The sequence below is a fragment of the Protopterus annectens genome, chromosome 14.part0 (genome assembly GCF_019279795.1).
Source record: "Protopterus annectens isolate FY-2018-M chromosome 14.part0, PAN1.0, whole genome shotgun sequence".
Lineage (NCBI taxonomy): Eukaryota > Metazoa > Chordata > Ceratodontiformes > Protopteridae > Protopterus > Protopterus annectens.
Genome location: NC_056748.1, coordinates 716,495,651 through 716,510,148, shown reverse-complemented (window position 1 = coordinate 716,510,148; position 14,498 = coordinate 716,495,651). Strand labels below are relative to the sequence as shown.

Here is a 14,498-nt window from a genome sequence, read left to right as displayed (position 1 = left end):
CAAGCTACGTACCAGCGAGGGGAGGGTACTATAAAGTTAACCAAAAAATTATCTCTAGAGAGGGAAAACCTACAACATTCACACAAATATTAATTTTCTGACAGAAAATACACTAGCAAACACCAAAAAAAGCACTTAGCTGACAGGAGCTCAAAATCCAGCTGTCACCATGAACGCGGCAAACTAGATCCGAGGTCATGTAGGGAGAGCAGGGCATTATGGGTGAGGGGAGGAGCTAGGAGCTCGGATCCATAGCTGGATAAACCATGCCGGTTCGGATCAGATATCGGATCCATACCCACAGGTTGCTGACAAATGAATTCTCCTACTTCAGATTCAATGTTTACACTGGGGAAGACTACACAAGTACATCAGTTCTAAATGGCCAGGCAAGATGCACCATAAGTCTAAAGGGAGACCGACCATTTGTTGGAGAACTGTCTGCACATCTGCTGTACTTACAGGGTCAAAACAAAGCCAGTCACAGTATGTGATGCAGGTTCTAAACACCAGTCTAAGCACAAACTTGTTACTGCTCTGCTATTAATGGCAGGTATGAGACAGCATGGGACTTAGTTATTACACTTCTGTACACAGTGTAGTTTGGAATTAAATTACTGGCTTTGCTTATATCTTATCAATTTGGTTAATAGTGGTTACATTTATGTTTGAATAAGAGGGGCATTTTTTTCAGTGGAAAAAAGGAACCTAAAATAGAGAACAGTTAAGGAAGAGAAATATGTTTGGGGGGGGGGGGGCAAGAATATAAGAAAAAAAAAGAAAGCATGCAAGAATACTTTGAGATGGGGAAATTCTTCACTTTTCAGTCCTACTTCCAAAATGAGTTATTTTGGTTAAGGCATCACCAGGTTGGAAGTTACAGAATAGACCTGTGGACAAGCATAGCAGGTGGATATTGTTTCACTTCTCCAGAAGGACTTTGCTCTTTGGGCCATAAACAGAGCCCACCATCTAGAGGATCAGTTCTTATCCTTTTCTTTTGGGCTGTTCAAAACCTATCCCCACTCCTTGATATTAACATGAAGGTCACACTGGAGCTCAAAAATTAAGCTTAAAGAAGTCTAGAAGAAAACTCTTTCACGATCCACTCCTGGAGGAAAGGACATATTTCCTCAGTAGGCCATACAGCCACAGAGATGCGTTTGTCCCCCCCCCCCTTAAAAAAAAAAAAAAAGGGACACCTACAGTCTTGCAGTGGCACCCCTGGCTTAGTAAAAAAAAAAAAAAAAAAAAAAAAAAATAGCTGTACATTTCTGAACAGAATAAGTATCTTTCTATATATCCACCTACATCTTGTGTGCGCATATACAGCATACATACACACACACGTGTATACATTATATATAGATACACATACAGATTACATATGTATACATCCATAAATAAGACTAGAAAAACGAAGTTAATTAAAATGACCGACTCGCGTCTTAATACTTTTGAATACATGCCCAAGTCTGGGTGCTGAAAGTAATAAAGGCAGCTCACTCTTTCAGATGGCCTAAAACAGAAAGCCTGCTACTGCATTTGGTTTCACAACGGGGGCACCTTTGATTCCCTAAATCCTTACCTAAACGTATTAGATGCTGGAATTCGCTGAAGCCCTACCTGGCAATTCACTCATCAAAATTTTTTGCTGGCCTGTTACATGGAGTTTAGCAATACCTCTTTGGAGGTAAACCACCCACCACACCCCCTTACAGACTCAGAATGAGATTCTCAGATATTACCATCTGAGGACGACAATGGTTTTGAAGGTCGCCAACTCACATGGATGTCCTGTTGGAAATTCTTGCACCTTCACTATGGGCTTAGTAGATATCCCTTTGCTGCTCAGTCACACTGGAGCACAACACCTAGTACCTTCTTTTAGGAGACCTACAAATCTGGTGGTCCTGATGTCAGACCCATCTCATAGTACAGAAATGGTGTAGTGACCCATGTCCATTCCTGGCTGAATGGTATTGGAGTCATCAATCTGAAGCATATAGAGGAACTGGTCAATTGTGGCAAGTAATTTGTCTTCAGAGATGGTGCTTCCAATACATAAAAAATACTAGAACCCTGAAACTGTCAGTAGGCGTTTGCAGAGGTTTCCTTATGTTTAGGGTGTGTGCTTCCACAATTTAGGATTCGTGATGTGATTATACTGTCCCACCAGCATACAGATTAGGGTCCTGGGTCACTTTATGGACAAGTAACAACTTAGGACTGTACCTCCTAATGTACAGCAGGAATGTAGGTGGGACAAATTTAAGACTCAAGACGTTCGAGAGAGCAGAAGAGTCTTGGATTCCACATGATTTGGCAGTGGTCAGAGACTATATAACCACAGTATGAAAAGTACCCACATGGTATGTCAAATACCTATGCCCCAGGTCATTAGCAGGGGATTTTTTTGTAGTTTACTTATTTCTGTGGGGCTTTTAATAGTGTTTGCTAACCTTTGCCAATATCTACCATATCCACCTACTTGGTAATACCACTGGGATAAGAGCAGTTTGAGAATTAAAAAAAATTGTTAATATTAACCATTTACACTGACCACCACCATTCATAACTAGTACACTTAATTTAATAATTCAATGACCAACAGCTTCCTACCATTTCTTGCCTTGATCACTCCCAGATATACTAGACTTTCAGATATTTCCTTTGTCATTCAGTTGCCTTGGTATATCCAGGTTTACATTTCCGTAAACAGTTTACTGTTCAAAGTGTTAAATTACCATTATTTTTAGATTATGAACACTACTGCACATTATGGTCTTAGATTATGGTTATGCACACAAGGCTGGTTTAAAAAAAAAAAAAAAAAAAAAAAAAAAAAAAAAAAAAAAAAAAAAGATTCCAGACATGAATCAATTAAGTGTGGAAAAAAATCTTCATACCTCACAAAGATTTTGAGCTCCTACTCCACCTCCAGGCAGAAACACAACATCATAAGGGCCCTGTAAAATTTAAACAGCTTGGTTATGAAGGATTAACAGCAATTTTAATAGTCAGACCAGCAAGAGAACTATGTTCTTCACAGATTGTTTTTCAAAACTTCTACAAAAGGACCTTTCCACAATGCCGCAGAAGAGTCATACTTTAACATAAGTGATGTGCAGAACCAGGTCAATCTTCCTGTACCTCTTGGACCAAGGCCAACAGGGCTTTATATGCAGAGATGAAGTTCTCTCAGATACCAGACACTTTATATTTAAAGTGGTTAAAACAATGAAGCCAACAACTAAGGTCCCCTGAAAGACACCTCCCAAGCCAGAACTGCAACGGGGAGAGTGTCTCTGTCAGCTGAGATGCCACCAATTCCTTTGTTCTTTCACAAAGTCTACAGAATCACACTTGGCTGCCACAGGGGTAATCCTGGCCAGTGGAGGAAACAAAAGGACCTTGATGCAGTGCAGCACTGCTGCTGGCGAATGCTTCTCCCCACACCATGCACAACTCCAGCATCCCAAGTGTGGGGCATACAATAGCCAGCTACAATGAACCACCCCTCACTTCCACAAGGGACCCTGCTCATTCTCAATCAGTGCCTTGCTGCACTTTCCCCCCAGTGCCCAGAGGGATAAAAAAAAAAGCACAATAAGTCTCAAGCACCCCCCCCCCCAAGGAATGTACAGATCCTCCCAGGCTGTGCCTCACACCCAAGCCAACAGTCAAACTCAGGGCTTTAGCTATGCAAATGTGCTGGCCAAATCAAATTGCAGCTTGCTGCAGATCATCCACCATGACCCAGGACCCCCATTCCGTGTTTCTGTAGACACCAGAAAATATGAAGGTCCTACCAAACGCCCCAATATTGGGTGATTTCAATTACCCAAACATTAACTGGGAGAACTACTCAAGTACTAACTCCCTTGCCCAACACTTCCTAGAATTTATAAATTCTAATGCCCTGGATCAACTGGTCAACTCCCCCAGCAGAGGTGACAACATACTGGACCTGGTCGACCAGTGTTTTACACCGGAGGTCAACCTTTTGCTGGTTAGATCAGACCATATAGACTAATCACTCTGGATATCCACATTCTGCCCCCACCCCCAATCAAGGAAACCACAGTGAAAAACTTTTCAAAAGCAAACTTCACATTACTCAAGACCGAGGTGGAAAGGTTCACAGCCCCCATGCTAAAGGACAACACTGTCCAAGCTGCTCAATCCCTTACAAAGGCACTCTATGAGCACCTGCAAAAAATGCATGGATTGTGCTATCCCAAACAAAACCAAGACTCACTCCTCCAAAAGGAAACCAGTCTGGTGGACCCCTGCCATAAACGAGCTGTACAATAGGAGGAAACTAGTACAAGAGAGTAAAATTCCAAGAAGGAAAGACCTCCCTGATCAGTATTGACAAGAAACTACGATCCCTCAAAATCATCCAAGGCTAGCTTCGAAAGAAAAATTGCCAAGGACTCCAAAGATAACCACAAAGCATTCTTTAGCTATGTCAAGAACTTAAGTGGAAACTCTCAGATCTGCTCTGAGTTAGTGCAGAATGGCACAAAATACACTGAACAGACTGACACTGCTAACATTCTGGCAGACCGGTTTAGTGCAAACTTCACCCCCTAAAGGGCCCATAACCACAAACTTCACCCCCTAAAGGGCCCATAACCATACCAGAAGAATGTAGAGCCCCAGCAATCACTGACATGTTAAAACAGCCCTATGCAAAGCCAAAAACACAGCTTCAAATGGGACCAGACGGTGTCCCAGGCTGTGTCTTACACAAACCCCAAAATGAACTAACCCCTCACCTAAACACACTGTTCAAACTCAGCCTCTCTACAGGCTACATACCCATAGAGTGGCGCACAGCAACAGTTATCCTGCTTCACAAACGTGGAGCCACAACAGACCCCAGGAACTTTGCCCTATAAGCCTGACTATGCGCTCCATAGCCTTGCAGACCAGGCTAATCATGGAACTCATTAAGAGAGACATTGGAAACCTCCAAACACTGGACCCTACCCAGTTTGGCTTTAAGAGCAGATGATCATGCCTCCTAAACCTGGTGGATTTGGTAAAGGAGGTCCACACAGCCTACTTATACCTCACAAAGGCTTTCGACACCATGCCCCATTCTGGTATTTTAGACAAGCTCACCAGCCTGAACATAAACCCCCTACGTCACGAGATGAGTTGCCAATTGTCTCACAGATAGAACCCACATGGTGAGAGTTGCAGGCTCTAGGTCCAACTCTAAACCAGTTAGAAGTGGTATCCCCCAGGACTCAGTACTGGGACCCCTCCTGTTCGGTATATACTTCTCAGGAGGCACAGGCAAGCATAGGAGTACTATGGCTGACCAAGGTCGCAGACTACTGCAAACTGGAGGGCCAAAAATGACTCTCCGGCTGACACAGACATCCTCCAGAAGGGTCTCACAGAAGGATACATGGTGTCAAAATCATGGCCTCAAGCTAAATGCCAAAAAGTGCATAGTCATCCCCTTTGGAAAAAAACAAAGTACCCGTGAACTACCAAATATGTGGTAGTTCCCCAAATACAGAAAATGTAATAGGGGATCTGGGGACCCAAGCAGATAGTAATCTCTCCTTTGATAATCATATTGCCAAGGTGGTTAGAAAATCCTTCTATGTGGCCCACCCAATCACAAAAGGGTTCTCATCTAGAACAAGAGGTTATTGTGCCCTCGAGTACAACACCCCATTTGGGATGTACTTACAAGACACCTGCAACAGCTGGAAAGACTGCAGAAATACCTCACCAAGAGGATTACTGGCCTCAAACAGATGCTCTATGCAGCCTGCCTAAAGAAACTCCAGCTGTACTCTGTTGCATACCGCTTACAGAGAGGCGATCTCTGCCTGATATACAAGGCCATGTCCAACCCAGAATTAATGGACATGCTCCACCTAACAAAAAATAAAAAAAAAATCCCCAGAGTGCCACATGCTCTGGGGATCTAAACCTCACCACAATGATAAACAGGACTTGCTGGAGGGATAGATTCCTGTCCCAGAGATTCCCCACATGCTTTGGAACAGGATTTCAATCTAGGCAGAGCCCCTCACTAACACTCTTCCAAGAGAAACCTTGACTAGTGGACAGGAAACAAGAAAATTTACCCAGTGGATCACTGCAATGGCTCTGCTGGACAGAGGCACAGGGAATTAATCTAAGTGGGTGGTGAAAGCCAACACAATCTGGCTAGGCTTACAGATGCCCTCGGGCAGATGTTTATAGGTTCATAGTTAAGTACTATGCCAAGTACAAACCTACATTCTATTACTTCATATTACCACAGATCTTCAGGTCAAGAGTTTAACATCTCAAAACAGTAAGTCTAGAATGTCATCCAGCTATATAGCTGTGAACTACTTAAACAGGTTAATTTAACTACTGATCGTTAACAGCGTATGTTGGTTTAAAAAAAAAAAAAAAAAAAAAAAAAAAAGACACAGCTGCTGTCAGGGGGACACATTTACCAATTAAGTGTCTGAAATGAAAAAAAAAATCTATCACCCAACAATGGTACAGCCAGGCAGGCTGTCAAGATCTCAAATGTATGGGGAACATTTCTAGGTATGGAATTATGTCCCACAAAAATTACAGTCTTAACATTATCAAACCCTTTAGGCTTACAGGAGCAGAGTCAGATTGGGACCAACAGTTAAATAAATAAAAAATCTCCCAAACCTTTAAAAGTCCCAACAGCTAAGAATAGCAGCCTTGAAGAGAAGAAAGGTCACTACTGCAGGTTCAGAATCCTGAATAATGCTTTAGACAGATGGAAGGGATGAGAAGAGTAAGCTTATGGTGAGAGACCATACTGTCGGCCATCCTGGCACCAAGAGGAGAATTATCTATCAAGTGTAATCTTGATGGTTATGATCCAACAAGTTAGAGGGGTCTAACCAAGATAAACCTACCACCGTCTGCCTGAAGAAAAACTGATATACTGTAGACTCCGAAGGCCTCAAAACCCAACCAGCCTACTTACCCTGCCAAGCAAAAGTGAGCCATAACTGATGGAGATTTAACATCACAGTCCTCTTAGAGAAGTAACAGGATCAGAGAGCTGATGAAAAAGTGACCTAGTCAGACACATGAATAAATTAACCATCCTTGGCTTGGTCAGGTCAGAGTGGGAGCACACCATCTTTAGAGGAAGATGAATAACCCACAAGGAGAATTACGACTGCAAAGAAGACATCTAACCAGGACAAAAGCTACATAAAAGCTAAGGGGAAGGAATTGACAGTTACGATGGTTCCAGACAGCCGTCTTAATCTGTAGCCAATGCCTTACAACTCGGGACAAAAAAAAGAGAGAGTGAGGAAGGTGGTGCAAAAGAATAAAACTACTACAGAAACCGATGAATAGTGCAACTTCTCTCGCTCTCTGCCTTATTAGGCAGACATCTAGTTAAGATAATTAAAATATAATGGATCAGAGTTATACAACTGCAAATAATGTTGCTACTGGGTTTGTAGCACAACAGTTACGGATGCCTCAAATGTTCTGAGCATCACTTCCACAGAGATTTGTCCAACATGAAAATAGTAAAAGATTCCAGCCTAACAAATTACTATGCGACAAAAAAATGTGTCCATCAATTCAGGCTTCTTAGTACTCTCCCAAAATGGATTAACTAAGCAACCCTTACAACGCCAGGTGGATTGTTTCTATGCCAGGTTGGTGAACAAAGCAGGGCAGACAAGATAGGTGCAGCTTGGCTACTTACACTTAATATCACTAATGACTGTGTGCATCATGCAATCCGACTGCCAGTAAAAGCCCAAAGGAAATGAGTACAGAGGACCTTTTTAAGACTAACCTAGCCATGCTTCCAAACGTATCCAAGTTCTGATGCACTAGTATAATTTTGAGGAGTACATGAGTGGTCAAAGCACTTGCATGCTAGCTGTCTACTGGACACAGGTGCCACATGTTTGACTCCCCATTCACTGGTACAACACATTAATTAGTAACTCAACTTGCACAGGAATCCTGCTCCAGAAAAAGAGCGTCTCAGGGACACATACGTGTCCCTCCAACACTTGTTACACCCTAGGTTTAGCTCCCTAGACTGGGTAATTATGATGTTATTTCTTTAGCCCAAAAGTCCTTCAGAGCAGATTAGAGAATGCTACAAAGCATTCTTATAATGTTGACTTCTGTGCAGTTACTAAAACATGGTTCAAAGAAGCAGAAAGCACCCCAGCAGTGCAAGGCTACAATGCTTTCCATATATTCAGACAGCCCACTGCACATGAAAGGACAAAGGTGGAAGGTGCATCGATCTAAATAAGATAAGATATGACCATACCTCAATTCTGGTCAATTACTTGAGCTACTCCATGTCCAACTAACAGCAAGTAAAATCCCTTGCCACATCCTTGCTAGCTACAGATCCCCTACTATGACCCAGGAAAACTCTCATACATGAAATGTACTAGAATGCCTTATCACTTAGCCTGGCACCATACTCGCAAGTGATTTCTACTACCCCTCCATAAACTAGGAAGTTTACATGACCACTACAATGCAGGATCAAAGATTTCTAGACTGTCAATGCAAATGCCTTGGAAGAGTTAGTCTACACTCCCACTAGGGGTACAAATATTCTAGACCTGTTACAAACATGGGGAAGCACTGCCACACCTCAAGTGTAATGTACTCACTGATCAGATTAGATCACAAAAAGCAGTCTCCTTTGAAATAAATACAAGGCTAGAACCCCAATTTTACCACAGAACTTTTAAGAACTTTTGAGGCCAACTACATCCTATTAAGTGATGGCATAGCTAATTTCCAAGCTCTCCAACCCAGAAAATATGGAGGCCTATGCAAAAAGGTGTACCACAAAAGCAATGCACAACCATATAAACAGCTGCATAGAAAATGCAGTACCAGACCTACGTAAACCTAGGTTAAACTGCAAAAACAAGCCACCCAGCTGACCACTGATATAAATAAGGGTACATCAAAAGGGAAAAAAAATCCTGTCCAGAAGTAGAACAGGATGTGCTTAACAGGGCAAAAGCACTCTCAAGTCTCCTGACTTTGTTTAAAGCAGCCAAGCCTTCAAAAGCCAACTTTGAGGCAAAAATAGCCTCCCAAGCAAAGGATAACCCATAAGGCATTTTTCAGTTATGTCCATAATCTTAAGGGCAACACTCAATGCGCAGAGTTAGTTTTAGATGGCACCACCTATACTCAGCCAGAAGATACAGCAATCTGCTGGACAATAAATTTTGCTCCAATTTCACCTTCCCCATCACCTCCGATTACCCCCCCCCCAGGAAATACCCCCATTTCTCTACTAGTTATCACAAAACAACAAGTGGTCACTGCTCTCTCTAAAGCTAAACATGGTCTCAATGGGCCCCGACTGTATATCAGGATTCCTCTATGACCTACCAGTCCCAGTAGGATTTCTATTTAACCACAGTCTCCAGACAAGAGTCAACCATGGGGAGTGGAAGAGAACAGCAACGGTCATTCCTCTGCATAAAGGGGGACTAAGAGCTCAGTAAATTACAAACCCACAAGTCTGACTAGTCTCACACACAAGGTCATGGAAAGAATAATCACGGACCTGATAAACAGTTGCATAGGAAATCTGCAGACCCAAACCAGTTCAGCTTCCTCAACAGCAAGTCAAACCTGCTCAAACTGGTGGATTTCTATGGAGGTCATCAAGGCCACAGAGGAGGGTAAAACGGTGAATAATGTCTGCCTTGACATGGATAAAGCATTTAACAATTCCCACCTTAGGTAAACACTTTCAAAATTTGGCTCAAATCCCTACCATCACCAAATGAATAGTCAATTGGCTTACAGACAACATGTTAGAGTGGGGGAATCCAGATCCAGCAAGAGGTCAGTTACTAGTGGCATACCACTGGGCTTAATGCTTGGACCTCTCCTGTTCAGAACATGCTTCTCTAAAAAGGTCAAGGCAAATGTAGATGGCCTTTGGTTAACCAAGTTTGCTGGCAACTGCAAGTGGAGGGCAATCAATGAATCCCCAAACGTAGATATCCCTTCAGAAAGGCTAGACTCAAAATAATTGGAGCCACAGCAATGGCCTAAAAACTTAAAAAACGCATAATTATACCATCTGGAAAGTCAAATACTCCTGCAAATAACAGAAATAGCACATCCTTAAGAGAGTGGGACCAGTGGTGACAGATCTAGGTGCATAGATAGCAACCGGTCCTTTGACCACCATGTAGCCACAGTAGTGAGGAATTCCAACTATGTGGTGCCTGTTGTAAGGACATGACATCTGGATCCAAGAAGATTAGTCACACTATACTTGGCCCTCAGATGACTAAGAGTACAATGCACCTTTTTGCACATACTCTACCAGGCACTTGCCACAACTGGAGCAGCCTCAGAGGTTCCATACAAAAATATGCAGGGTGTAAACATGTCCTGAGCAGTCGACCCAAAAGCCCTATCCCCTTTATTTTACATTTGTTAAATGGGATAGTCTGTCTGAGTGCGACCCCATTTTCAGTGGAGCCCCTGGGAGAAAAGCTCCAATAAAACAATAGCAGCATTGACAGGTACAGTGTCAGTTAACATTTAGAGACAAAGAAAGTACAGTATACAATAGGCACTTTAATATATTGTAAAAACATTCTCCTTTTCACTAGATTCATGTTTGCCTAAAAAAAAATGTTATATACATACATGTGTGCGTGTGATGTGCGTGCGCATGTGTAATACATAGGTAATTTTGTCTTCAGCACATAGCAACAGCTACAAGCAAACGAAAATCGGAGGGTTATGCTACTCAACGCTAGAAGTGTCTAAATCTCAAAATGCACTCACTCGAAGCACTCCTTAAAATGAACATAAACATCAGTGCAGTGACCGAGACTTGGTTCAAGGCTCCGGAGAACACACCAGCACTACTAGGCTATAATTTATACTACACCTTTCGGACCCTAAACCTGGACCGAAGTACTAAAGGCGGTGGTGTCTTCATATTCATAAAGGATATGCACACCTGCAGACTAGTAGCCCAACATAACACATCAGAGATACTTCAGGTACAAACACTGGGTAAAGCTGCAATCCAGGTTGCAGCCTGCTATAGATCCCCCACCATGTCCCAAGATTCCCACGCCACATTCCTAAACACATTGGAAAATATTAGGGTACAACCCAATATCCTTGTACTGGGAGACCAGTAATTTTCCCAGTTAATGGAGGGGTAGTGTACCAACACACATGCTCAACGTTTTCTGGAATTCATCAATTCCAATGCCCTGTACAAACTCATTCTTACCCCCACCAGGAGTAGAAATCCTTGACTTGGTCATTACTAACATGGACGACCATTGCGCTACACCAGTAATTAACTCCTCCCTGGTCAGATCTGACCACAAGCTAATCACCATGGATGAACACAAAAATGCAGGATAAAGTACTTCAAAACTCTGGAATCTTCGAATCTTCAGCTATTCAGCCCTTTAATAGACAAGAGAACAACAAAAAAAATAAATAAATAAATAAAATAAAATAAAATGCCACACTGAGGAAATGAAGTAAAGCGCTTTTCGTCTGGTGCAATGACCAAACTTCAGACAACAAACAGCAGGCACAAAAAACAGTTAGGTTTATAACCACACAAGAGAACTTCCCCCTCCGCCCCCTAATTACACAATTAACCAATACAACACAAAAGCAGTTATATACATGAATTGCAGCTTAAAAGTCTTAAGGTAAAATTCATTAAATTCCTTGCTGTTACTAAAAGCAACAAACACATATAATGTCATAAACTAAAGTACTACAAGATTTAAAACAGGAATAAAACGTAGTAACATCCTACTTAACATAATGCATACTTTCAAAATTAATCAAAAGATGTTATTGTTGAAAACTCTGCCCCCCAACCAAAAGGAAACCACCATAAAAAAAAAGCTTCTCCAAAGCCAACTTTGGGCTTCTAAAAACAGAGGTGGCTAACTTCACGACGCCCATGCAAATGGAAAATATGTGCATGACTACTGAATCATACACCAATGCACTGTATGAGCACATATACAAGTGCATGGAACTGGCCATCCCAAACAGAACCAAGACACACTCCTTCAAAAAAACGGAAGCCAATCTGGTGGTCCCCTACCATAAACTCTACAACAGACAGAAAACACTGCTGCAGAAAAGGGTGAAGTCGCAACACTGGAAAACCTCCCTTGTTAGCCTCAACAAAAAAACTCAGATCCCTCATCAATTCCTCTAAAGCTAGCCACGAAAACAAATTTGATGCAGATTCTAGAGACAACCACAAGGCATTCTACAGTTATGTCAAAAATCTACCTGGCAATACTCAGATCTGCTCTGAGTTACAGCACAATGGCAATACATATACAGAACCAACGGATATTGCCAACATATTGGCAGACAGGCTCAGTGAGAACCTTACCCCGCTTTCACCCCTAAAGGGCCTATCACAATACCAGAGGAATGCCAAGTCCCTATTAATCACAGCTACACAGGTGAAAAACCACACTGTCCAAAGGCAAGAATACAGCTTCCATGGGACCAGATATATATTCCGGGCTGTGATCTACATGAATTGCAAAGTGAACTGGCACCACACACACGAGTACCCTGTTGAATCACAGCCTCATTTCAAGCTTTGTTCCTACCACATGGCGGACTGCTACAGTTATCACACTCCACAAAGGGGGAGTGACTAGAGACCCTGGGAACTACCGCCCCATTACCATAACGAGTCTGATATGCAAGGCTATGGAGCGCATAATCATGGACCTTATAAACAGGGACATAGGGAATCTACAAACTTTGGACCACATGCAGTTTGGGTTTGTGAAAGGTAGATCATGCCTGCTCAACCTGATAAATTTAGAGTCTGTACACAGAGCTGTAGATGAGGGCAAGTTGGTCCACACAGCCTACCCAGATCTTGCAAAGACCTTCAACACCATCCCGCACTCAGGAATCATAGGGGTTTATGCCTAGTTTAGTGAGTCTATGTCATAAGATGGGTTGCCAAATGGCTCACTGATCGATCCAATACTATGAAGGTACCGTACTCTAAATCTGACTACCGACCAGTAACAAGTGGTGTCCCACAGTGATCGGTCCAAGGTTCTCTCCTGTTTGGCATCTACTTCTCCGAGGTTCAGGCCAACACAAAGGTACTCTGGCTGACCACACGCTACAGGCACCCAAACCTAATTACCACAATGAAACAGAACATGCTGGAGGAACAGGTTCTTAACACACAGACTTTACATACTCTGGAACTACCCATTCACATCAAGCAGAGAACGTGACTGGCCCTCTAAGAGGAATCTTGAAGTGGATAGGCAATAGGAAGTTCGCCACAGGGATCACTTCAAGGCCACTGAAGAAATGCCTGTGGTGAACTTCCTATTGCCTGACAGGGGCAATGGGAACCAACTTCGGGTGGCATAATGCCAAGGAATCTTCTTGGCATAGGCTTATATAGGCTCCAAGGCCGATAGCCTAGTAAACACCTATGACCAAAGACATGTGTGTGTGTGTATATATATATATATATATATATATATATATATATATATATATATATATATATATATATATATATATATATATATATATATATACACACACACACACATATATACACACATATATACACACACACACACACAATATATATATATATATATATATATATATATATATATATATATATATATATATATATATATACACACACTGTATACATATATATAATATACATATATACAATATATGCATATATATATATATACATATATATACATACATATATACATATATATATACATATATATATATATATATATATATATATATATATATATATATATATACATATATACATATATATATATATATATATATATATATATATATATACATATATATATATATATATATATCTATATATATATATATACAAATATACATATATATATATATATATATATATATATATATATATATATATACATATATATATATATATCTACATATATATATATCTATATATATATATATATATATATATATATATTTATATATATATATATATATACATATATATATATATATATATATATATATATATATATATATATATATATATATATATATATATATATATATATATATATATATATATATATATAATATACACATATAGGTTCATAGGTAGGTACTGGGCCATTTGCCCGAAGGCATATATTAGCCAAGCCACATCGTGCGACATTCACCACCCCTCTGGTTAGATCCCTAGGCCCTTGATCTAGCAGCTAGTACCCTTGGCCCCTATCTAGTAGAGCTGTTGGTGTGGTCCCCGGTGCGAACTTTGTTACCCATCAACTCGTCAAGGTTCCTCTTGAAGAGTGATAGTGAGGGGCTCTGTCTTATGTAGATGGGGACCTTGTTCCCTAGCAAGGGAAGTCTTTGCGAAGGGAATCTAT

At 41.1% G+C, this 14,498-nt stretch overlaps 1 protein-coding gene across 1 annotated transcript in view; it reads right to left on the bottom strand.

Moving 5' to 3' along the window:
- The window catches only part of PARK7 (Parkinsonism associated deglycase), a 259,672-nt gene that overhangs the window by 206,045 nt on the left and 39,129 nt on the right, over positions 1 to 14,498 (bottom strand). The window contains exon 3 of the mRNA XM_044056460.1: positions 2,910 to 2,969. Coding sequence (XP_043912395.1) covers positions 2,910 to 2,969 — 60 coding nt within the window. The remainder of the gene's footprint in view (positions 1 to 2,909; positions 2,970 to 14,498) is intronic.